Here is a 22,626-nt window from a genome sequence, read left to right as displayed (position 1 = left end):
GCTAACACCTGAGCTTAGTGTGAATGCCTGAGGCAGGTATATGCAACCGCTGACTTCAGCCTGCTTGCGTTCCTAGGTTTCTCCCAACATAGCAGTCATATTACTATGTATTATTCAGAATCATCAAATAACGGATTAAATGAGGCCCTTTGGCGGTATTGCGAGGCTACAAAGCATGCGGCCAATTTACAGGCTATCACATGATTTCGAGCTTGACATAATATAGCAGACTCAAGACTCAACTTTTAATTCTCGATATTGGTAATCACTCAAGCAAAATGATCTTCGAAGAGTACTACGTAGAAACCAGAAAAACGTGCATTTTGTCAACTTGCGCGTTTGAAGTCTATACATAAAAGCTGTATGCTTTCCAGAGACGTCAAACCCTGAGCTCCCCACGTGCTTCAATGCGTCACGTCATTCATTCTTCTGCCTTTTATTTGTGATTCATAAGCAGTCCCTTATTCTTTATATCGTCTTGGACCATTGACGACTAGACCAAATAATGCCAAACTCCTCCACGTCTGCGGGAAAGCGAGAGTAAAATGCCACAGGGCCGTCCATGGCCAGCTTCAACTGATAAATTCGTTGCAGCGTCGAGGACAATATCGGGTGCCGGATTATGTTCACCGCAGGTCATACCAGACCAAACCTTTTCAATCACTCAGGCGTCTCCAACCAATCCCAGGGTCGGAACCCTCTGGGCAACCATGGCAAAGGCATAACGCGGTACCAAAAGAAGAATTCAACAAATGTCATCATCGCCATTCGCAAAGCCAACCATAGCCGAATAATTGGGTTCCTCCCTTGAGACGCATACAATGAAAAAAGAGCACCGATCATCCTCATGCATCGAAACGTGGTCTAAAAACGTAATTCCCTGTGATATGCATCAATGGGGTTATCCCTCGTCGTGACTAGCCTTAAGGCAAAACTGAGAGCGGGTTCATATAAAGGGCACGCACAACGCCCAATCCCCTCCCTGCCGGGAAAGACTCCAACGCTCGCCAGAACACACATGCCTTCTCATCTGGCCCTCGACGCCTATACACCGTGCCTTGTATCAAAGACCGACGCTATTAGCTTCAGGACCATGTAGCGCCTGCCCGCCATCTGACCCGGCCTTAGCCTGGGCCATTGCTCCCAACCACTTTTACTCAGCTCGGTACTGGGAGTGGACGAGGCAGGACTCTTCCACAGCCGCGGAGAGCCTGAGAAGGGTGTAAGCAAATGCAAACTACCCTTCGCCTCGACGCGAGGCCGGCTCAATCGAGTTTCGCCATCATCTCCTGCTCCGTCAAGGGTGTGAAGTGGTCGATATCAAGGCCTTGAGATGCTAGCACGGGTCGAATGTGTGCTGGAACAAGCTTTTGGTTCAGGCTGGGGGCGATTGAGAGTTCTGGATCATTGTTAGCTATATTACTGATGCAGAGCTCTATCGAATCTCATCATACCATGACGTGTGAAATCGAAAAGCGCAGGGAGTTCACGAAGCTGGCCAGTGCCGTGTCGCGAATCAGGAAGCTTTGTATTGGGGTCCCGAAGCTCGTCAAAGAAAGGGTGAACCATAGCATCGATAGCTGACTGTCGCTCGGTTGGGGTATACTCAAGGAGGCGGGCGATGAGGTCAATAGCATTGGCATCCGCCTTTCGGAAGACCTTGTTAAATGGATGAGGCTTGATCTGGGGGAACTTGTGCTCCATGTAGTTGGGGTTCATGGTTCGAATTTGTTCTCGAGTAGGAGTGCCAAGGACCTTGATAATTTCGACGAGCTGATCAATGCCGGACTCGCCAGGGAAGAGAGGTTGACCAAGCATCAGTTCAGCCATCACACAGCCAGTAGACCACACATCTAAACCAGTCAGCAACGAGGTATGATCAGTATTCATCCAGCAATCTTACCGATCTTTGTGGTATAATTTGTCGCACCAAAGATAAGTTCAGGTGCACGGTAGTACCGGGAACAGATGTACGAAACGTTGGGCTCATTAGGGACCAAAATTTTCGCACTTCCGAAATCGCAAAGCTTAAGGATGCCGCTGTTGGGATCCAGGAGAAGGTTCTGAGGTTTGATGTCTCGGTGGCAGATGCCCTGAGAGTGGATGTATGCCAAGGCTCTGAATAACTGGTAGATGTACAACTTGACCTCCAGGATGGGCATAGTAGTCTTCATCTTGTTGAAAAATCGAGAGGCTCGGTAGACGGTCTCGGGCACGAACTCTTGGACGAGGTTCAAGTAAACCTCATCTTTCTATGAGGGAATTAGCGGATTGGGTGAAGTAACTGGATGAGCAAGATCACATACACGTTCTCCATTGGAATAATAGAAAGCTTTCAGCTGAACAATGTTGGGGTGGCGGACAATGCGCATGATCTGGAGCTCACGGTTCTGTGTTAAAGAGAAAAATTAGTAAATAGCCCGGACAAGCTGGGTTGGTATCTAGTACCTTGAATCGCTTGTCCTGAAGGACTCGCTTGATGGCAGCATCCTCTCCAGATGGGGACAGCTTGGTCTGGAAAACAACACCGAAGGAGCCATTTCCGACAATCTTGCATTGCGTGTATTGCAGATCCCGAGTTTCTCCAGTCACTCCATCTTGGACCTTCTCGCGGATCACCTCTGCAATTGTGTCAGTTAAGCGGTCATCTATCAAACCGGGCACAAAGGTTCAGGCCCAATGGCAGGGTTGGTATACTAACCTCCCATCCGGAGGCTGTTGAAAGCGTTTGGCCGATGAGCCGACATTGTTTGGATGCGTATGTCCTATTCGAAGCAAAAATGCAAGCAAAGTGGGCAAAGTCGCCGGGGCGGTTCAATGCAAGAGGAATGCTTTGTGTAGTGGGAGCCGTGATGGGCAAAAAGAGCGGGCCTATGTTGGTGACCTGATTGAAAGAAGCTGAATCGCAAGCAGAAGCTCGGCCGACGATGATTTCTTAGCAAAGGTCTGTATTTGCGCAAGAGACGAGTACAGGACACTTGAATGACGATGGACGAGTAATGTCTCGGTCGAACAGGGTATCGGCACGGGCGCAGAGGGGCGACTCGTGAGGTTAATTCTGCACGCAAAGTTTAGCAACCGGTGAATTTATGGCTAGTAAAACGTCTACCGGCTGTCGGAATAGACTATAGACCGTATGTGAGCTGGAGACAGTGACTGGGACGATGCGCAAAGAATTGGCAAGGCCAAGGGTATCTGGGGAAACAAAGAGAAAACCGAGGGGGAGAATCGGTGGTGTTTTTGGTGGCACGGGACAGGCTGGAGGGGGGGCGGGGCAGAGGGGAAGGGAGGGGAGGAAAGGGAACGGTGGGCGCGAGAAAGTGGGCAAGAGACGGGGTATAAAAAGCTGTTGGTAACGAGGGAAAAAGGACGCTGGGGACAGGGCCTAAAGATAGATCGAGTACTAATGGAGAGGTAGAGCCTTAGGTGGCGACGCAGGTGAGGGACGGGCAGGCCGTGTTGGGTCAGGTCTCTCTTTTCCAATCCCAAGGACAACTTTTCGCTGACTGAGCGCGTGGGTACAAGTCCAAATTGATAAGTTTTGAAGCAAGGCAGAGTGGGAAGAAGAGCGAAGAGGTTGAGATGAGGAATATGCGGTGCATGCGTGCGGCAGGATGCGCTATGCTACCTACGCATGCATTCAGTGGCATGGATTTGTTTGGGTAGGTTTTGGATTGAATTTTTTTCCCTCTTCTCTGCTGTCACCTGTTTCTGCACTGGCTGCTGAGGCTTATGCCAGGGGTAAATAGTGAAGTAGCTGCTGCAGTCACATTGACCTTGATTGAAAGAAGCCCGCAATTCACGCTGGCAAGTTTGAAAGTCAAGCACTTTGCTTTGGCGACCTTGAAAAAGCGCTGAGCACAAAGTGATGGATAGCCAGGCGTGTACTTGGTGCTAGGGGAGTGCGGGCATGGAGGCTGGCGCAAGGCGGGTCGGGGCGGGGTGCTGGCTAGATGGAACACACTCGTGACAGCCCGTTGACAGAATGCAGCCAGAGGTCAAGGATAATATGACGAAAAGTTGTTGCAAACCCAATGTTGAGGGAGTATAATACAGCAAAAGGAAAGGGAATAGATGCATGAGGAATAGAAGGGCCAGTGATGTAGTTCACGTGAAAGATATGTACTTACTGTAGTCCGTAATGCAGTCGACACGGGCAGTGATGACGATGATGCGCAGTTGGGACTCGTGGAGCTGGTGACCTCTAGATCTGGTTACGGCTGCTAGCACTGAGCGATCGTGAGATGCGTCAGATTTTCGACTAATAAGGAACAAAGTGACAAGGGCCTCTGATGTTTGTTGGAGAAGGGAAAGACGTAATCAGAACGACTTGACACGAGGCAGGGTGGTTGCTTGTGTTCATGTGAGTGCAATCGGGTGCGGTGCAGTACTGTGCTTTTGGCGGCGTATGTGGTGGTGCAGCGGCTAGGTACTGTGGCAGGGCCAGGCAGGCAAGAAGCAAGTCAACTTGAAATGCGGCGAACGATGGTATGAGGCAGCGTAGACACGATGAGGCTCTTGTTTCTGGATTTTCGAGTTTGACGAAGGTTTGCAGAAAGCGTCGAAGAACGGATGAGTGCACTGCAGCAGCAGAAGGCAGCGGCGCGAGCGAAGAGTTAGGTTGAGAAGCGGCTCGAGCGGACAGACGTAACGCGGATGCGGCTTGCGATGTGGCCCAGAACGGAAATTGTCAAGCCAGTATGAAGTCTGAGAGCCCGTGAGGCATGCCAAGGGCGATAGTTGAGAATAATGGAATATGATGGCAGAGGAGGAATGCTTGACGTCCAGTGAAATGAGCTGAGCTGGGCTGGACTGAGCTTCTCTGCGATTGTGCTGAGCTCTGCTGGGCTGAGGAGCTGTTCTGAATGGGGCTTGGGCGTGAGGACCTAGTCTAATGTTGCGGAACCTGACTGGGAGAGCTTGGGTGGATCCGACCTAGGCGAACGACGGGTAGGAACCTGAGATGACACCCAAAAATCAGTATCTCGGATAGTACTCTTCGACTTAGGCACCTGTACCGCTGCAGCTCGAGGTGGTGCTTGAAAGAGTAACTCGCTGGGACTTGCGGGGCGTTTTCTGCTTAATCAATACAGAGTGACGACATGGGCAAGGGTAGAGGCAAAGGTCAACAAGAACCTCTAGAGTTAAAGATTAACGTCTATCGTTAGCCCGAGACGGTTGTTTGTGTTGAGCAAGACGTGTAATGAAGTGGTTTGGGAAAGAGGGGGAATACTGTTGGTGTGTGAGGGGTCAACCAACAAAGCTGGAGCAGAGAGCGACAGCAATATAGGTTCTGCCATTCGTCTCATTGCCAGGCAGACATGGATGTCTCTTGATACACTGCAGTTTCCAGACACGAGAAGCGAAAGATGCAAGCTATTCAGGACATGGGGCCTTGAGTCGTGAGGAATACGGATGTTATGTGGGATTGCATGTAGGTACCTTGGGTTGGGTGCGAAATGGCGGGGAATAGGGAGTATCACCAGTTAGTTGGTAACTGCAGGTTAATTGAGTAGGCCTGGTAAGCTTTCGACATGGGAAGCTATGGTATTGACTTTTGGGGAAAGTAGTCACCAGCGAATGGCTCCAGCAGCACAAAAGATCGGGCAAGTACAGTTGTGCTGAATTAAGACAGCCATCCTGGATTACAAATTTGATATTATTTGGGAATCAATACCACCTGCTAGGCGTTGAGATGGGTTCAATTGGTACGAAAAAAAAAAAAACCATGAATGTCTTGTGAGCAATTTGACGCCCATTCAAGGAAGACCCGCAGTGTTGGGCTTGCTCATGTGCCCATCTTGAGACTGGTCTGGAGGCATAATTGGAAGGAAGGCCAGGTACCCAGGCGCTAAAGTCCGGCAGGCGAGAGTCTCCCTTGTCTTGCATCAATGAACCTGGCTCTAGCTCACTGAGCACCAGACTGCAGAGTTACCTAAGGTAGATGAGGTGCCGCAGGGTAAGGTACCAACGCGGTAGTCTGTACCTGATCAGACGGGGATTCAATGGCGCTGATGTATACTTGGGTACCTAAGGTGCACAAGCAGAACACCTTCATGTTGAGGCCATGATATTCAGTAAATGTATTTATTATTATTATTCACATATATTTGTCACTCCTTTGTACTTTGACAACCAGATGCAGCCAATACTCTGTACATCTGCCATACACCTTGACCTTGGAGTAAGGTATAGGTACAGGTCGTGCTGAACAGAAGGATCGATTTTGTCCCCCGTGCCAAAGCAAGGGATATATGCACTCCTCACGAAGGACAGGACAAGCTGAAATCATTTTGAGAATATCGTGAACCATCATATTCGATTGGTAGTCATCATAAAAGACTCAGTATACCGCAAGAAATTAGAGAAGAAAGACCGCCTCAATCTGAGTTGAAATAAGTCGATTCTTACCCTACCTATTTGCATCATAAGGTAGCGGAAGCGGCCAGGAATTCAACGATAAACGGATACAAGTAACAGAAACAATAGGAACAAAAGCATGTACTGCATGCACACCTAGGTATCTAGGTAGATTCATAGGTCCCCCGGTGGGCTCGGCAATGTAATAAAGCACTGATCATTAACTGGCACCTAGTATCCTGAAGATACATGGGGGGTGCTGTCTTCAACAAACGACGCAGTGATCGATATACTGCAACTTGATAGTATTAGAAATACTCGCGGAATCCTGGGTGAAATTGAGAAGTCAAACTCGGATCGACATACAATAGGCATTCGAATGTTCTTGGAGATGATATACACCCGGTTTCAAGTATAACCGATAGCCCAGCGAGCATTTTTAGTTCACATGATTTCCAAAGTGGTCTGGCCCAACTGAACTTCAATTCGCCAACAACCAGCAGATGTAATGTCACCTCACCTCACCCTACGTACAGCAAGTTGCCTCTTCCATCCCGTCTCATCTGAAACCTCCTTGACTTGAGGTCCTTTATCCATGCACGACGAAGCTAACAAGACAGCCTAGCAAGCGTGTTGAGGTGTCTGCTTGCCGAAGCATGTCTGTTTGTTGAGCCAGCAGCGCAAGTACAACAACATTCCCGTACTTGGCAACAAATATCCAGGGATTATCACGTCGCCAGATCTTTAGATGCCCCAATGTTACCAGTGTTCAATCTATCGATCAAAAAGCAACGTTAGCGACAAGGGTGATGTCGGGCAGAGCAGATAGTTAACAGCCCCTGCAACTCCCCTGGCATTGGCCCGAACCGACTGGGTTTTCCTTCATGGTCGGTTCCCATCTGATGTTGAAAGTCGAGATGACGACGGACGCTTTATTACACTGAGCACATGCACCTGCGGGGCCGTGGCACGGTGAGGCTGGGTGGATCCCTGACGTCTGAAACTTTGGAACCTCAATAGATATCCAATGAAGCAGTGGTTAAAGGTTGTTGTTGTTGTGCCCTAACGGTTCATCCACAGGAGCCACCCGAATCCTGATTGATATTGGATTTTCGAAGGAGCTGAGGCCTGACTTAGATAGTTTGGGGGGCATGCCGTTGGATGAACCTTAAGTGGACGCACAGCATGGATATCCGCTTGCCTTCGGATCTTTTTATCCCAGTGCAACCGCAACAGACATTCCCGTCCCTCATGAGCTATAGAGTCGTCAGCGGCCAGTGGCTGGATAGTAGGATGGCTGGGCGGCGATTGGTGGTGTCGAGGCTTGATTAAATGGTGGTCAATGTGGATACAGGGTTACTAAGTGTCAACGCCAACGGTGATCTGCCTAAGGCCAATCAATGGGCCAGACGCCATGCTGATGACGTCAATCTAGAAAGACTAACCGTACGGATACAGTGCCGAAGTGCTTTATGCCCGTGGGTTCGGTTTAAATACAACAACCAAGCCATTCGGTGTCGAAACGGAAGATAAATCTTGCACAGACGGGCGGATATACCGTTTTGGAATGACAGGCGAGGTCACGCCAAAAGCCGATGCGGCCACGGCACATGGATGGCTAGCACCTCACCACGAGACCGTGATCTTGATGACGCTCGTCAAATAGCCTCCAAAGGACTCGAACACTAACAACGCCCTAGTCTCCCAGAGCCCATCAAAGCCCCTGGGGACGTCTCCACTTAGAGCATGCTGACCACAGAACCGATGGCGGCTCTGGACCACTCAGACGCTCCTGGCAGTCGCGGAACCTGGCGAGGCATGCGAGCACCGTAGGAGGGGAGTTTCCCAGGTGGTGGGCAATCATGCTAGGTGGGTGGACTGCGGAATGCAGACGGTCATGAGACCCCTCGTATACAACGCTAATGGCCATGGTTGAGTTTAGGTTTGTGAAAAGTGCAAGGTGCATCTGATCAACATGAGGGAAAAAGGGGTCCCTGATCATTATGACCAATCATCAAAGTTATCAGAGCAAGGTTGAAGTTCTTACAAGCTGTTTTGACGATCTGGAACCAACCATTGGAGTCTGAAACCAATGAAGCATCGTTTCTTAGTATAGCTGCTTCTCCAAGCCGTCAAATGGAGGTCAATAAACACGCTTGCGGCTCAATTGACATACTGGAACTCGGCAAATATTCTTGAAGGCCTGCCACGATTCACCCTGTCAAAAAAGGTCTCTCCATGTAACATCATAGGGGAATAAAACGTGTCGCCAAATTGGGCTGACCGCGGTGACGCCGGGAAATGAATCAATGACATGAATGAGGGGGGTTCAATCTCCAATGTCTTCATATACGGTTTCAAAATCCAAAGAGAATGACAACGCCACTAAAACATGTAAGCATGACTTTGGAGGCGCCTTTTGGCCCCAAACAATGGGTCTCGAAGTCGTGATATCTCCAATTCTATGTCACCTGACATGTGGACGAGTGGAGCTAAAGATTGGACCATAACCGCCTAGATACGCTAGATAGACAGGTTGTGTAAGGCGACTAGGATAGTTCCGTCAATTTTGAACGTCGTAGATCGAGGCCGATTGGCAATCAACGATGAGACGGCTACGGACCGTGACTACAAAGTACAAAGTTCAAAATTGAAACAAAGCCGTTACTGGTAGATTATCAGCTAAGACTGAAGTCAGTTTTCGGCTTACTATGACTGGCAGTGTCCCAAACTTACATGAAGGTTGAGGGGGAAAAATATAGGTATTCGAGACAACGGCAGCTAGGGGCTGTTTTTGCATATGTTGATATTTCTAACAGCACACAACGCACTCGAATATGGATATCGTCGTTGGATATTGGGGGACCATGCCAGCTGTCAGGATGATATCGAACGGTTGTGTGCACACGGCTTGTATGGGGTGTTGATATATCAGCCCAATTTTCAGCCTCACTGTTGGCGCTCATAATCGGACTCTTGCCTTTTTTCCCCTGGACGTTTTGCTTGACTTGTCAAAGGGACTGGCATTGTCGAGTTTCTAAAACTTCATAACTTAAATCCGAAATCTCCTTTTAGCAGACTCTCGTCAATAATGATCCGGTATTAGCAGCGTGGTTCACGGGCTTGTTAGTGTTAGTCAATCTATTTCAGTATAGTACGTGTTCAGTCATTCGAGCCAGTTGTTATACCAAGTCCCCCAACGCCCCCCTCGCACAACTCAGCAAGGGTTCACCGGCTTTGGCGATCCATGGCACAGACCCAGTAGAGATCAGTGACACCCTACCCTCATGTAAACCTTGCAAGTGAGATGGTAATTGCCTATTTCATTCACCTGAACTGCTGTTCCGCCTTACTGGCAGTCACCGTCTCGTCCGTGTGGTACGTGTTGCAGCGGTGCGTCGAAGCTATAGCACCATTACATGCCCAGTCTACATTGTCATCCAAAACAGCCGCTTGATGTTGGTTGTATCCTCGATGCATTTATGGTTCTCATTGGCCTTCTTGCCAATGTATGGCAGTAGACATGGCAAAAATGGTATGATTCTTTCACACAAAACATCCTCGGCATGGGACAAAACAGGCTATCTAGAAACTGAGGAGTTATCAAAGCCTGAAAACAAACCTCGAGACTATAATTCTATTCCTCAGGGCTGAGGCCATGCAATTTCACGTGGACCTGAGTCTTGGGGTATATGACCAGCATGATGAGGCTTGGCTACATGGCCACCACAATAACAGAGTGAGGACTGTAATTGGACTTTAATCGGAGAATATCACCAAGCTAACTTTCCCCTTGCAGGAAGTGAAACACTTTGGAAGCTTGAACTGATGAGCGGAGAGCTACCCCGTGGTCGAGCCAGTGGGCATATCAACGTACTATTGGATGGCATGCTGTACAGACTCGTTAGGGACTCGGCTAGACTATGACAATATCTGAAGAGGTCAAGACCTCCAGCTTCGTCTCTCCTCCAGACCTCCTGGAGGAATGACTTTTTGCTGCCCCGTTCAAAGCATTGTTGAGTCCTTGCCGTGCTGACATATCCTTCTCCTACGCAAGCCAACGGTTTCTGTCATCAAACCACTGCTTACAGAGCAGCCCTAATACTCAGTCTCAGTTGTATTTCGCCATGAATGAACTCTCTGGTAACCCTATTGGATGTTCATCATCGGTCTCGCTCACATACAGGCATTACTGTTATATCGCCACGACGGCGAGGTGTAGAGTATGACCGGAGTTGGCAGGCGTTATTTTATTTCACTGCGAGAGGCTTCCCTCGTCCGGCAATGCAGGGTTGATATTGTGTGCAGTATGGTCCTAGTATATGTTCGTATGCTGGTAGTGATGCTGCTTGTCATATATGACTGCAACCCGGGGCTTTACCCATGTCCCCCGGTTCCAATGTTTCTCTTGTACGGGGTACCATGATCTGACAAATGTTACGGAGTAATCTCTCTTACATTCCTATGTTTGCCAGGGCTTCTTTCTTCTACATTAGACGAATGATGTGGATATGATGACTCTGGTTGGAGATGAATGTGCATATCCGCTGCTGTAATACATGCTCTATTGACTGATTGTCAATCATGAAGCAATACTTATCACATGGTCGTCCGTAAGCATATGTACCCCCCAAGCAATAAACCTCAGCCAGCCAAAGGGCACACTCATCTCATCAGTCCTACGGTAACAGCTCACAGCCCCCCTAACCCCTGTGCACACGCTTCCCCATCCAGCGACGTGCATCTTCTTGATCCAAACCCTGGCCATTCTCCAGGTACAAGGCATCGGGAGGCCATAGCGTTGTATTTGCGCGACCGTGATCCTTTGAGATTTATCCTTATTTGACTTGAATGTGTATGTAACATAGTATGAGCATGTGCCCTAACCTAGACTGTTCTCTGAGGTGAGTCTTGCCAACGCAACAGGTTTGGATGAAGCATCAAGCTTGGTATATCGAACCACGCCTGCGTTGACGCAGCGTTTCAGGCATGTTCAGCTGACGTACGAAGACTTCTATCCGCGTTTAGCTATTCAAGAGTGTCTGAGGTATTAACACAATGCAGCCGTTGCAAGCAATAGATTCAGACCTTTTTCTTGACTTGGTTCATCTGGCCCCCAAACCCATGGCTGTGCGGGTATAAGCACTGACTTTGGCTGGTACAGACTGGCATCCTGTCGACGTGCTTAGGTAGTGAGGCAAAATTCCAACGAGAACATGTCCGATCTGACAAATAAAGTCTCGAAGCTTGTCATGTCACATTGGTGTAATCAAGGCTACCCTATATGCTAGGATATATATATCCGTCTCTTGTGATGAGCTCGTAACACGTTACTTATAGCTAGCTACATAGTATTCTGCAACAACCCATAACCGCGATGAAGCAAAGAAACCATGGTGCCGATCAATGCTACATATATTTCTTAGCCTCCCTTCGAGCTGAGGAATGAAAGAAATCCGAAATCAGGGCCTCTTTCATCGGCTCGAGCCGGTAAATCGGGATGCATGTTAAAAGAAGCAAGCAAACATGCCTATCATAAACATAACTTGTCAAAAACCATGTGCTTGTTCATGAAACACGTCATGATCAGTTTGTTAACCCCTGAGGCGCCACATTGACGGTAGCGTGGTAATGTTCCTTGCTGAGAAGACAACAGGCAAGGGAGGCAGCAGCCGGTACCTCTTAACCAAACACGTGAATTCATCCAGGCGGCAAGATTTACAATGACTAGTCTTCATCGTTGACTTTGTCAGCAACCATATCCTTGGCAGTGTTGATAACCTTCTCGGGAGGTCGTTCGACATGCTCAGCAGGAGTCCCAATGCCACTCGGGATAGGGGACAGTTGTGCGCTCACAACTCCGCTGCTAGGAACAGGAATTTTGATATCTTGAGGTGAGCCAGGTACGATCTGGGGATCCAGGCCAGGAATATGGATACGCTTGGCCTCATTCTGATATGCTGCAGGGATGATCTCGATGATCTCGTCGCGTGGAAAATTGATGACTGGGATGTCAGTGGTAGAGCAGTGCATTAAATAAGCGTAGAGAACTCGAAGCACAGATTCGTGTGCAATTATGAGAAGGTCGTGTTGTTCTCGCTCGAGTTCGAGAATGATGGGCTCTAGGCGAACAGCCAGATCGTGGTATGACTATTGCTAATTAGCATTGAGAAGATAGCCGACTTCACCAGCCCGTAGTTGAAGCATACCTCTGCACGCGGATACCGGTGGTGGTAAGGGTCTAATTCGTGCTTTTCGACCTCATCGGGATAGATCTGGCGAATCATACGCTCTGACATCTTTTCGCACACGCCTGGGTTGATTTGACTGAGTTGTGTTCGCTGACGGACCTTGTAGCCTTTCTCCTTCAGGACGTCAGAAGTTTGCACCGTACGCATACGAGTCGATGTCCAAACGGTGAGTGGCGGTAGAGGCACATCTGGACCTCCTTCCTCGATGTTTGTGAGGCGCTCCTGCTCTCGATGCTTCAAAAGAGCCTCGGACATTTTTTGGGCATAATCTCTCCCCTCTTGGGACAGAGGGGCATCGGCCTTGTACGAGTCTTCTTCTGCTGTGGTACCAGCCCGGGCGAAGAAGGTTTTCCGTGATTTGATATGCAGGTTGGTGAGGTAGAAGACGATTCGGTGGGCAAGATAATTGAAGCTGACGTTGTTGTAGAAGAACTTTTCCCCGGCGTTGATCATCTTGATGTAATTCAGCTCCTTCTCATTCATGGTTTCAAATACGGGAATCTTCATCTCAATTCTCTGAAGGTATAGCTTAGCGGCTTCATCAGGTTCCATACCAGCGAACTGCGGTCAACATTCAACATTAGTCATAGTTGGTTCAGGGAGATGGTACTCACGTCTGGGGATGAGATCTTGACATTTCTTGCATTCTCACGAAGGATGCGTTCATCATCAACAAATGACTCGATGAAAAGAGTCTGCTGCGTCAGCGATTGCTGAGACCCGACAGGATGGGTGGTGACTTACTTGAACATCGTGCTTCGCAAATTCCTTGGCAAGCGAACGCCGTCCGTTAGCAGTAGGGTTCACTGCATCGTAAATGGCGACTTGTCCATTGTCGTGATTCAGCCAGGAGTATATGTCTTCGCGGCATTTCTTCAGGATTTTCTGGCGCAGAATGACAGATGCAGGCGATGCGTTTGGGAAGAAATAATCATCGGGAATAGATCCATCGGGGCCAACAGTTGCTCGACGGTAGTCACCGAGGTGAAAGATACGAGACTTCACACCAAGCCACCCTAAATACCGTGCCATGGAAACACATATATGTCTGGAATGTTGTTAACTTAGACCAGTCACAGAATCATGAAACCTACGTTTTCCCACGTGCAGGTGGTCCAACCATGACGATTGCAATGCGGCCAGAGTGAAACAATCGGCCAGACATGGTACTGTAGAGCTGAGCTGGGGCCAAGTCTTGACCATGAGGAATGTCATGAATGGCATCGATAAATGTAGAGCTCTTGCGACGGTACCGAGGAGCATTGGCCGCAATCTCAGCGGTTCTGTCAACATCAGCTTCATCGCTATCATGAATAAAGCAAAAGATATCTGTCTATGGCGAAGGTTCGAAGAAAGACGGGGATCGACATAAAGCGACACTCCAAATCACAGGGTTCCGTGATTCTAGGAATGAAGATACCGACTTGAAGTCTAAAGATAAGGAAATTATCTAGACACAGGGCGAGACGAGTGAAGGGAGGAGATGAGAAAGGAAAGCAACATACAGAAGAGTATCCATCTTGTCTCTCGTCGGTGATGCCTATACAGGATGCTTGTATGGTAAGATTTTTGTGAGGAGGCCGTATTCGAGAGACCGGAGACTCTGAGGCTCAGCCAAAACGGACGGCTGGCGGTAACTTGGGAGTATAGAGACAGTTCCGGCTTTCGTTGGGTTCAGATAAACACAGTCCTGTTGGCAGTAAAGCGAGAAAAGGAGGACTGCCGAGCCTTGTGTTTTGGCGAAGCCCTCAACAGCCTCGATCGTTGAGTGTGATGGATCTTCAACAAGGGTGAGCCTCAAGAAACAATTAGTGGCAGAAGCCGGTCGTTGCCGGCGGGGTCAATATTTAAAAGCGAACAGGCCGGTCGTCTGATGCTACTACGATGGAGCCCTGGGTTGATCAAAAGGAAATTTCGCGTTTGAAGTGAACACGAGAGAGATAACCTAAGTGAACATGGGAACGAGGAGCAAAAAGTAGTAATCGGTTGGTGTTGAAGAATAGTTATGCCACAGGAGGGGAGTTGGAGATCAGGTGCAGGTACTCTTCGAAGTATCTGTACCCACGAGGAGGGACGTCATATCCCAGATATGCGTTATAAAGTTAGTGCAGGTGAACCCTAAATCCTTGAGATATAACACCGTCTGGAAGTATACAGTACCTTGCACTACCAGAACACAGCCGCTTCTGGCACAGCCTACCCGATTTACAGTGAACGGCTGGGACGCTTCTGCACTTTCCATTTTCCTCCAGCTGTAGGGTATCCTCGGGACGTTGGTCTGTACTAGCCACAATCCCTCGGGATGGACAGTTGGAGAGCGCCACATCCGACTCGGCATCATAGGTGGCTCGTGCTCCCCACCCAAGAGCTGTCCAAGCCAGATGAAAATTATTCTCCATCTCCATCCAACTGCGCTCGTCATCACGATCCTGGCGTTCAGAGGCCTCGGCATTCAATCGCTTTCGAGGGTATTTTAATAACTCCTTCTATTTCAATAATTTCACCTCACCGAATTTCGCTCCGGCTGGTTGATCGTCCACCGTCGCTGTCCACTATCTCTTTATTCGCACCTCTTCCGACCTCTTCACATCCTCGCTTCGGCGCACCTCAGTCACAATGGCCTCCGCAGCCGCATTGGATCCCGTTAAGACGGCCCTGCTTTCCAATCCCATCGCTAGCGTTTTAGGAGATGCCCTCAACTCGTTTAATGAGCGAAGGGCCAAATTAGGCCTCTCCAACCCAGGGACTATCGAGAGTCTTGCCAAGGAGGTTCAGCGCGATGTCTTCCTCAACAATTACATGTTCACCGGAATGCGTGCCGATCTCACAAAGATCTTTAGCATGGCTCCTCTTTTCCAGGTTTCCCACCAATTCGCCATGGGAGAGCGCATTAACCCCTACACCTTTGCTGCGATGTACGGAACAGGCAAGGTAGCTACCATGAGCCATGATATTTTCGCATAGTAGGTCGCTGATTCATCAACAGGTCTTCTGCCAAGGTAATCTGGATAACGAGGGTTCTCTCTCCGGTCGATTCAACTGGAGATGGTCCGACAAGTTTGTTTCCAAGTCTCAGATCTCCATTTCTCCTGGTGGTCAGGATATGGCGCAGTTCGAGCACGAGTATACTGGCAACGATTTCAGCGCATCCCTTAAGATGCTGAACCCTTCTTACCTTGAGGGTGGTGTGACTGGCATCTATATCGGAAGCTACCTCCAGTCTGTTACTCCTAAACTTGCCCTAGGTCTTGAAACTCTCTGGCAGCGACCTGCCCTCACCCAAGGCCCCGAGTGCGCTGTCTCTTATGCTGCCCGGTACAAGTCCGCAGACTGGATCGCTACCGCTCAGCTCCAAGCTGCTATGGGCACCCTTAACACCTCTTACTGGCGACGACTCTCGGACAAGGTTCAGGCCGGTGTTGATTTGAGCCTCGGTCTCGTTCCCTCTGCCGGTGGCCTCATGGGTGGTGGCCTTCAGAAGGAGGGCGTCACCACTATTGGTGCCAAGTACGATTTCCGCATGTCTACTTTCCGAGCTCAGGTCGACTCCAAGGGCAAGCTTAGCTGCGTTCTGGAAAAGCGTGTTGCACCGCCCGTTATGATGACATTTGCTGCTGATATTGATCACTTCACGGTTTGTGCCCTCGTCCCCATCCATTCGACCATGTACTGACAACCACTACAGCATCAAGCTAAGATTGGTTTGGGTGTCTCAATTGAGGCAGCCCCTGAGGAGCTCCAAGAACAACAGGAGTCTCTTGGCTCCCAGCCCCCCCCTAACATTCCCTTTTAAGCCCTGAGCTTAAACTCCCCTAAAATCCGCGACGACGCGGCACTCCCCGCTCAAATGAGTGATATATCTTAATGATCGCTCAACTGTGAGCAGGCCAGGACGAAGTTTCGACCTCACCCCAAACCCTTCTCACCACACTCGATGTCTTATTAGTCGTCCTTTTCGTCTCTGGTGATACCATGACTTCCGAGCCCGAGGGAGACCTCGTGCTTATGTGGCCTGGCCAGCTTTAGGTCCCGGTCCAACCCCTATGTGCTTGGAAGTTGGGTATCTGTGTATATTATTGTCGTGGACTTGCATCGTCCTGGTCATGTGTATGAATTTCCTGTAACGCACATTACGGAGGGACGAAAAGTCGGTCATCGCACTGTTGTTGTTTTTAAATAGTTTTGAACGAACTCCTCATCTCGGCGCTCATGGCGGCTGCGGTTGTTTTAGTTCGACGTGTTGATGGGTCTGGATGAGCTGGTGAATATCAGGGCAAGCTACGAAGAGATGGCCTCCCTGCTCATGTATATGTGTACAAGGAAATAGACAAACTTGAAGCTACGGCCTTCGCCTTCTCATGGGGTGTATACGAGAAATGGTCATGGATTATTTGACTTCTTTTCAGATGCAGAATGTCTTTCAGCACAATTGGTAGATGTTATCACGGGATATTTGTCACTTGAAAGTACTTTGAGGCTCTAAAATCAAATAATGAAGACTTTTCTCCCCTCTAGCGTGCGGTATCATCTCCGTTTCTTGTCTCATACTTGCGTGTATCATGTTCAAAGTACCCAAGCTTCGAAAGTTAGCCATGCGACAACAAGTTGTCACGCCTGCCCAAAACGCCTCGCTAATTACCACAGTTCTGTTCACTTTTTTTTTCTTTTGAAAGACCAATACAAAAAAAAAACACAAATGAGGTCCTCATAGGATACCAACATCACAAAACCATCTCTGCATAGCCTGCTGTCCAACTTCATACTAACAACACAGTCGCTGCGGTACCTCATCACTATCCATATGTTTAATCCCGTGCCAGTTCCTCCTTGTAAATGAAGACTCCTATAGCTATGCATGTCCAAACATCAGAACTGTCGTAAGTATGTGAAGTATAATCTAGTTGCATTCTCTCTCTCGTAACGTGGTTATCGGGATGATGTAACAGGATGACTGTTACATCACTGTGCATTCTCGTTCAGGTTGGTCGCCGCTCTTATTCTTTACTTTGTCTTTGGACTTGACCCTCTTATGTCCATGTTTATGACCATGGTGACGATGATGATGCTGTTCGGGCTCTGGTTCGGCGAGTTGCTCTGTCCCATCCACGACATCCTTTGATTCCTTCGACTCTTTAGATATCTCTGCCGTCAAGACACCCGTGGAGTTGGCAGAAGACATGCCAATGCCATTGGGTTCATCTTTGGGCTCCGCCAAAGGCTCTTTGCTAGGCCGCATGAGACCGCCCAATCTGCTCATCGAGAAACTAATGCGATTTTCTCCATTCTGGCTACTGGGCCGACTTCTGTTAACCAATGTAAATCTAGATGCTGCGCGTGACAGCCTCGATGCTGTCGATTCTTCGTTAGGCGTGACAGCTGGAGAGTGGGAGTTGGGGGTATGTGTGGTCGAATCGGTCCAAACAGCGCTGGGACGCCGCGAGTCCCCAGCTAGAGATCCTGGGATGCGATCGATATCTTCGCTTCTTCGTGGCCTTTCGCCCTCCATAGAGAGGCGAATACTTGGTGGTTTACTAGACAAAAGTTGTGAGTTTTCTAAGGTCGGTGTGCTATCAAAATAACCTCCCTCCAGACTACCCAATCGGTTGCTTCGTGAAGGAGTAGGAGGCAATTCAATGCTGACTTTCGAATCGTTATAGGAAGGCGGTTCTGTCTCTGTCTCGTCCACAGATGGAGGCGAGACTTCGACCATAGGCATAATCTGATAGAAAAGAAGATAAGGCATTTCCTCCTTCAACGCTGACCTGATATCTTCCACATAACTGACTCGGTTTTCGATCTGGAGGTCATCGAACTTAACCCATTGTGCTTCCTCGTAATCCGGTGGCGGGTCGAAATTATGCCGTCTATTGTCTTTCAATAACTTAGGAGCCACTCGGGCGAACGAAACATAATGGCCACTTTGTAGTGAGTCGCCCCGGTGGCAGATGACGGACTGTAGGACGAGCTTATAGTCCGTGTTAAGAACGTTCATATCTTCCTCGGCCTTGGGTTCATCTGCTAGCATGAAATGGGGTAGTCTCAGACTATCGGGAATGTCGATAAAGGTATTGTGACGTTTCGGCTGGCCGGACTCAGTCATAGCGTAACGCTTGAGACAGATGCCAACAACCGGCCTTTGCTCAAAGTTCAATGCGACCTCCGTATTGTTTCTGGGCTCACTGCTTGAAAGCGCATGCCAAGCTGAACTGAATGTTAATATTCATATTGGTCTTAATGAGGTGGCACAAACTTACGAATCAGACGGAAAAACTGCCAGGCAGGAATAGTAACTGCCTTCACAACTGTCGAACCTTTCCTCATAGCCTTTTGAAGCATTGTGACATTGTCTGGGGTAGAGGGGCGACCGTCTTCGTCCAACACTACGCGCTGGATAACGCTGGTTGACCTCGTTCGCATGCTTGGCTTGTTCTTCACTATCTCCACAGTCGTAACCTCTCCCTCTTCTTCATCATCAGGGGCATTTCCGTCCTTGACATTGGGATCTGTCAACAAAAGAGGAATTCCCTTTTCCGAAGTTGGCGTTATCTCCAACGGTGTATTTACCAAAGGGGATGTTGGTGTTGATGCTTCGCCGCGTTCTTCAGTGATGATGCGAATTGTATCCCTATGCTTGAGTGTTGGTGTCTCGCTTCGACTCTTCTCTTCTACCCCGAGCTTCTTCCCGTCTTCGCTATCTCGTTTAACGTCTACCTGGGCGTTAAAGTATTCTTCGAGGCAGTCTTCTAATTTTAGACCCTTCTCCTCAGGATCTGGAGGTACAGCCAGATTCAGGAGACGCTCGTAAACAACCTTGTGGTCGTCCTTGTCCTTCTTGCCTTGATGGAAGAGATCGACTTGCAGTGAAAGTAGAGGTAGCTGTAAGGTTTCTGTTATGAAAGCAAAAGCCTCCGAGGTGTCTTGCTGCTCAAGCATCCGTGCATCCGACCATCCACAGTCAGCCAGAGCGTCCTGTATTAACTTGGTCTGTTCAAATGTTAGTTTGAGCATCACTGAGATTGCACCTTTGCCACTCACCATATCCGTATGCACTAATTTCCCCGTCCTCAACATGTTAACCCACATCCGCAAAAGATTGACAAGTTTGTTGCGATTGTCTTCTTCTGGGAAATCATTCTTGAGCATACACTCGAAAGCATCGATTTTGGCAAACATTGAGAACAGAAGTGCATCAAGATAGCAAGTCACATTGCCACGGTTTTCGGCGCCCACCATATCCACGCTGGGATCATAGGGGGTAATGATACCCGCTGCAGCCTTTTGCTCCATATCGATGAACTCGACTGTCTTATTGGGGTCGTGGTCTGCAAACTTTGTTGCCATGATGTCGGTAACATGATCGGCGGTGACATTGGTTATGTTGAGCTCGTCTAGTCGGCGTAAAATGTCCTCAATCTAATAGAAGGCAAAGTTAATGACACGATCCTTCATACCGTGAGTCGAATCGTACTTGTGCGGTATCCTTCTCTTTCTCTGCTTCTGCTTTTGCTCCTTGTTTTGCGCTGTCGTTTTTGAACAAGGCCATGAAAGCCCCAGCGGAGAGTGGTCGAGGCTGGATAGCTGCTTGTCAGAATACTTCATCTTGGACTATAACAAGCTCGTTGCTGGATGCAGTTCCATAGATCACTCATCAAGCAAAAATTCCGATTCAGGCAATAACGTACCTTGTTTTTGTTGCTAGTGCTGTCAGGAATCGTTGGGACAACTGGCGCTGGTGTAGCCGACTTAGATCGCCGGCCATTCTTTTCGCGCTTGCTGAGAAACTTTCTAGGAAACTCCTTCATGGTGTTTGAATAGCAAGGAAGAGACGAATGTATCGATCGAAAGTAAGAGAGGGACTCGTCAGGTTCAACGAGGGAGAAGCAAGCCACAAGTCTTCATTATCGGGGACGCATCCGTTGTTTGGGAAGGGTCGGGAAGTGGCTCGAGTGCGATGCGCGCGAGGGGAGAGATGGAATTGTTTGGTTTACGGCTTTCAAATGTTCGACGAGTGAAGGAATCGATGGAGGAAGAAAACACGAAGCAAGTGTCTCAAGCTTTAAGAAGAGAGGGTAATTTTCAGCTAGTAGGAGCAAGAGAAAAAGCGAGGAAGCTGAAAGACATCCTTCAGTTGGAGGGACCTGTGTACTTGAAAAAAAAAGGCCGAGACTGAGTGATCAGCAAGGAAAGTCGGGCGTTGGAGCGCAAGTCTCAATGGCCGAACAGCCCACGGGAGCGCTTGTTGAGGGGCTAGAGGGGGTGACCTGGATGTTATCGTACTAAAATAGAAGGATAGGCACCTAGGTTGATAGTGGCGGGGGTGGGACAGCCTCTGAGGTAAGGTTTAAGGTAACAAGAGTTGCAGGACCCCTGTGCCTTGTCAATCCTGTCACTCCCGTCGGTAAGGTAGGTAGGAGGTTTGCTTTTTCTTCTTTGTCTTCCATTGCCTTTTGTCTATGGAACAAAAAAGTGGGCATAGGAGTTTGCAGCTATTATTCAATTGCCTCGAACAACTATGTACACGTCAACATTACACTTCATTGGCTAGTGTGACCGGTTCAACGGCGCTGATATCCTTTCTTTTATTCCATTCCAGGCCGGTAATCCATGGAGCCGATCCTAGCCAATTCCGCGTAACAACAAGGACAAAAACGGCGGCCTTGCAGGGCGAGCTAAGCCAACGAGGAAGTTGGCAAATAGTTTATGAAAAAGTCAAGTGATTTACGAATTACTGAAGCCTGGCCAACTCAACTCTACTACGTAACATACACACGTGTTATCATGTGTGATGGAACACTCGTCTGTGCATCAGCTCCCCTTCTCCTGATGGACCTTATTTTGGCCACAGCATCATTGTACATGTGTAGTAGGTTCTGTAATCTTATTCTCAAATCACCTAACCCACTCGGTTCTACCTCAGCTAAACTCAGCCAGAACTCTTGTAGCACAACAGTTCCACCAAAACACACTTTGCAATGGGAGATACTCTGTATCATTTGGTGGCTTTGCACTGCCGTCATCACCATGATCATCATCTTACTGCACTTCGTCACACCGTCAGAGCCCTTCTATAATCGCCCGTCTGGCTCTGTGGGCTTTAGGCTGAGATGATGCACTCACATCAGGACCATAGGCACAACAGAACTGGTGACCTGAGAAAAAGCGGACTATGCAGGCTTGTGAGTATGTCAGGCATAGCTAAATAGGTAGACGCATTCGATCGATCGAAATTGGATCTCTAATTCGTACCTGAATACGTAGGCAATTAGGGCTTGTGCCAAATGAACCGAAAGTCCCTCTAGGAAACTGAAGGCTCTTCGGTTTGGTGTTGCATATTATTAGCCACAACAAGACGAGTTCCTGATGGCCTGGTGAGCCTGATCTAGGTATTGCCTGTAAATCTTTGATCGTGACGTATAGGCCTTTAAAGATTATCAGACCGCTCCTCTGGACGTCTACTACAGCAGTTAGATCGACCACCGTGTCGGATGTTAACTACCCCATGTTTGTCCGACAACGTATGGTTGTTGATGTCTTCGGGCCGCCCGTTGAAAACCTGGTCCGTTGGGAAAGCCACCTGTATCTGAACTCGGTCGCCAGATCGGTCTTTGCTCTCAAGAAGCATGGAGATAAACCGGGTCGACGGGCCCACGGACATCCCGCGCCCAGCCTTTCGGGTCCGCTCCATATTTTGAGGCATCTTGGGCTTACATGAAACATTGAAGTATGTCGTCGGACTGTTGCGTAGTCCGAGACCGATAAATGTTGGTGGACAAAGAAAAAAGACTCGGGCAAAGTGATGTCGTCCGTTTTCTCAAGACCAAGACCATTGGTGGCTTCGTAATTATGCTCTCTTGGAATACTTGTACAGTACTAAACCTGGTTTTTAGATCTGGGTAATGGAGGGGCGATCGGAGTGCTTCGGATGTGGTGAGATGCTTAAGACTGAGTAATCAGATAATGAAAGCCAGCTTAAAGAGAGAAAGCTGAATTATCGAGTTTGCATATCCAGAGTAAG

At 48.7% G+C, this 22,626-nt stretch overlaps 5 protein-coding genes across 27 annotated transcripts; 1 reads left to right on the top strand and 4 right to left on the bottom strand.

Moving 5' to 3' along the window:
• Positions 1 to 166: 166 nt before the first annotated feature.
• FOIG_02831 (CMGC/GSK protein kinase) lies at positions 167 to 5,728 on the bottom strand. Of its 11 annotated transcripts, none has more exons than XM_031200264.1 (8): positions 5,443 to 5,728; positions 4,131 to 5,138; positions 2,702 to 3,125; positions 2,449 to 2,621; positions 2,307 to 2,390; positions 1,904 to 2,252; positions 1,455 to 1,853; positions 224 to 1,399 (listed from the first exon to the last, which is right to left on the bottom strand). In XM_031200264.1, exons 3-8 carry the CDS (start codon positions 2,745 to 2,747, stop codon positions 1,266 to 1,268), a joined length of 1,185 nt encoding a protein of 394 aa, XP_031070031.1. In that variant the 5' UTR covers positions 2,748 to 3,125; positions 4,131 to 5,138; positions 5,443 to 5,728; the 3' UTR covers positions 224 to 1,265. The 11 variants fall into 11 exon arrangements, with proteins under 11 accessions (XP_031070027.1, XP_031070033.1, XP_031070029.1 ...); XM_031200265.1 differs by having other exon boundaries at positions 2,702 to 3,058; XM_031200262.1 differs by having other exon boundaries at positions 211 to 1,399; positions 4,131 to 5,728.
• A 469-nt stretch (positions 5,729 to 6,197) lies between these two features.
• FOIG_02830 (uncharacterized protein) lies at positions 6,198 to 8,290 on the bottom strand (the record flags this gene model as incomplete). Of its 2 annotated transcripts, XM_031200258.1 has the most annotated exons (2): positions 6,198 to 7,616; positions 7,806 to 8,290. In XM_031200258.1, one exon carries the CDS (start codon positions 8,288 to 8,290, stop codon positions 8,075 to 8,077), a length of 216 nt encoding a protein of 71 aa, XP_031070026.1. In that variant the 3' UTR covers positions 6,198 to 7,616; positions 7,806 to 8,074. The 2 variants fall into 2 exon arrangements, with proteins under 2 accessions (XP_031070026.1, XP_031070025.1); XM_031200257.1 differs by having other exon boundaries at positions 6,198 to 8,290.
• Positions 8,291 to 10,774: 2,484 nt separating this feature from the next.
• On the bottom strand, positions 10,775 to 14,829 carry FOIG_02829 (elongator complex protein 2). 4 transcript variants are annotated; one of them, XM_031200255.1, is made up of 7 exons: positions 14,117 to 14,740; positions 13,706 to 13,894; positions 13,356 to 13,659; positions 13,226 to 13,306; positions 12,570 to 13,172; positions 11,449 to 12,510; positions 10,775 to 11,374 (listed from the first exon to the last, which is right to left on the bottom strand). In XM_031200255.1, exons 1-6 carry the CDS (start codon positions 14,128 to 14,130, stop codon positions 12,088 to 12,090), a joined length of 1,614 nt encoding a protein of 537 aa, XP_031070023.1. In that variant the 5' UTR covers positions 14,131 to 14,740; the 3' UTR covers positions 10,775 to 11,374; positions 11,449 to 12,087. The 4 variants fall into 4 exon arrangements, with proteins under 4 accessions (XP_031070023.1, XP_031070024.1, XP_031070022.1 ...); XM_031200254.1 differs by having other exon boundaries at positions 10,799 to 11,402; XM_031200256.1 differs by having other exon boundaries at positions 13,706 to 14,740.
• On the top strand, positions 13,881 to 17,266 carry FOIG_02828 (mitochondrial import receptor subunit tom-40). The gene is made up of 3 exons (XM_031200252.1): positions 13,881 to 15,542; positions 15,598 to 16,245; positions 16,297 to 17,266. The coding sequence occupies exons 1-3, from the start codon at positions 15,228 to 15,230 to the stop codon at positions 16,402 to 16,404; spliced, it is 1,071 nt and encodes a 356-aa protein (XP_031070020.1). The 5' UTR covers positions 13,881 to 15,227; the 3' UTR covers positions 16,405 to 17,266.
• On the bottom strand, positions 17,031 to 20,904 carry FOIG_02827 (uncharacterized protein). 9 transcript variants are annotated; one of them, XM_031200244.1, is made up of 5 exons: positions 20,294 to 20,904; positions 20,080 to 20,181; positions 19,647 to 20,024; positions 18,866 to 19,595; positions 17,031 to 18,812 (listed from the first exon to the last, which is right to left on the bottom strand). In XM_031200244.1, the coding sequence occupies exons 1-5, from the start codon at positions 20,411 to 20,413 to the stop codon at positions 17,566 to 17,568; spliced, it is 2,577 nt and encodes an 858-aa protein (XP_031070012.1). In that variant the 5' UTR covers positions 20,414 to 20,904; the 3' UTR covers positions 17,031 to 17,565. The 9 variants fall into 9 exon arrangements, with proteins under 9 accessions (XP_031070012.1, XP_031070019.1, XP_031070011.1 ...); XM_031200248.1 differs by having other exon boundaries at positions 17,084 to 18,812; positions 20,080 to 20,233; positions 20,294 to 20,899; XM_031200251.1 differs by having other exon boundaries at positions 17,034 to 18,812; positions 19,647 to 20,181; positions 20,294 to 20,899.
• Between the last annotated feature and the right edge of the window lie 1,722 nt (positions 20,905 to 22,626).

This window comes from Fusarium odoratissimum, assembly GCF_000260195.1.
Source record: "Fusarium odoratissimum NRRL 54006 unplaced genomic scaffold supercont1.3, whole genome shotgun sequence".
In the NCBI taxonomy this organism is placed as follows: domain Eukaryota; kingdom Fungi; phylum Ascomycota; class Sordariomycetes; order Hypocreales; family Nectriaceae; genus Fusarium; species Fusarium odoratissimum.
Note: the sequence above shows the minus strand (reverse complement) of the source record. Positions and strands in the feature narration are given on the sequence as shown.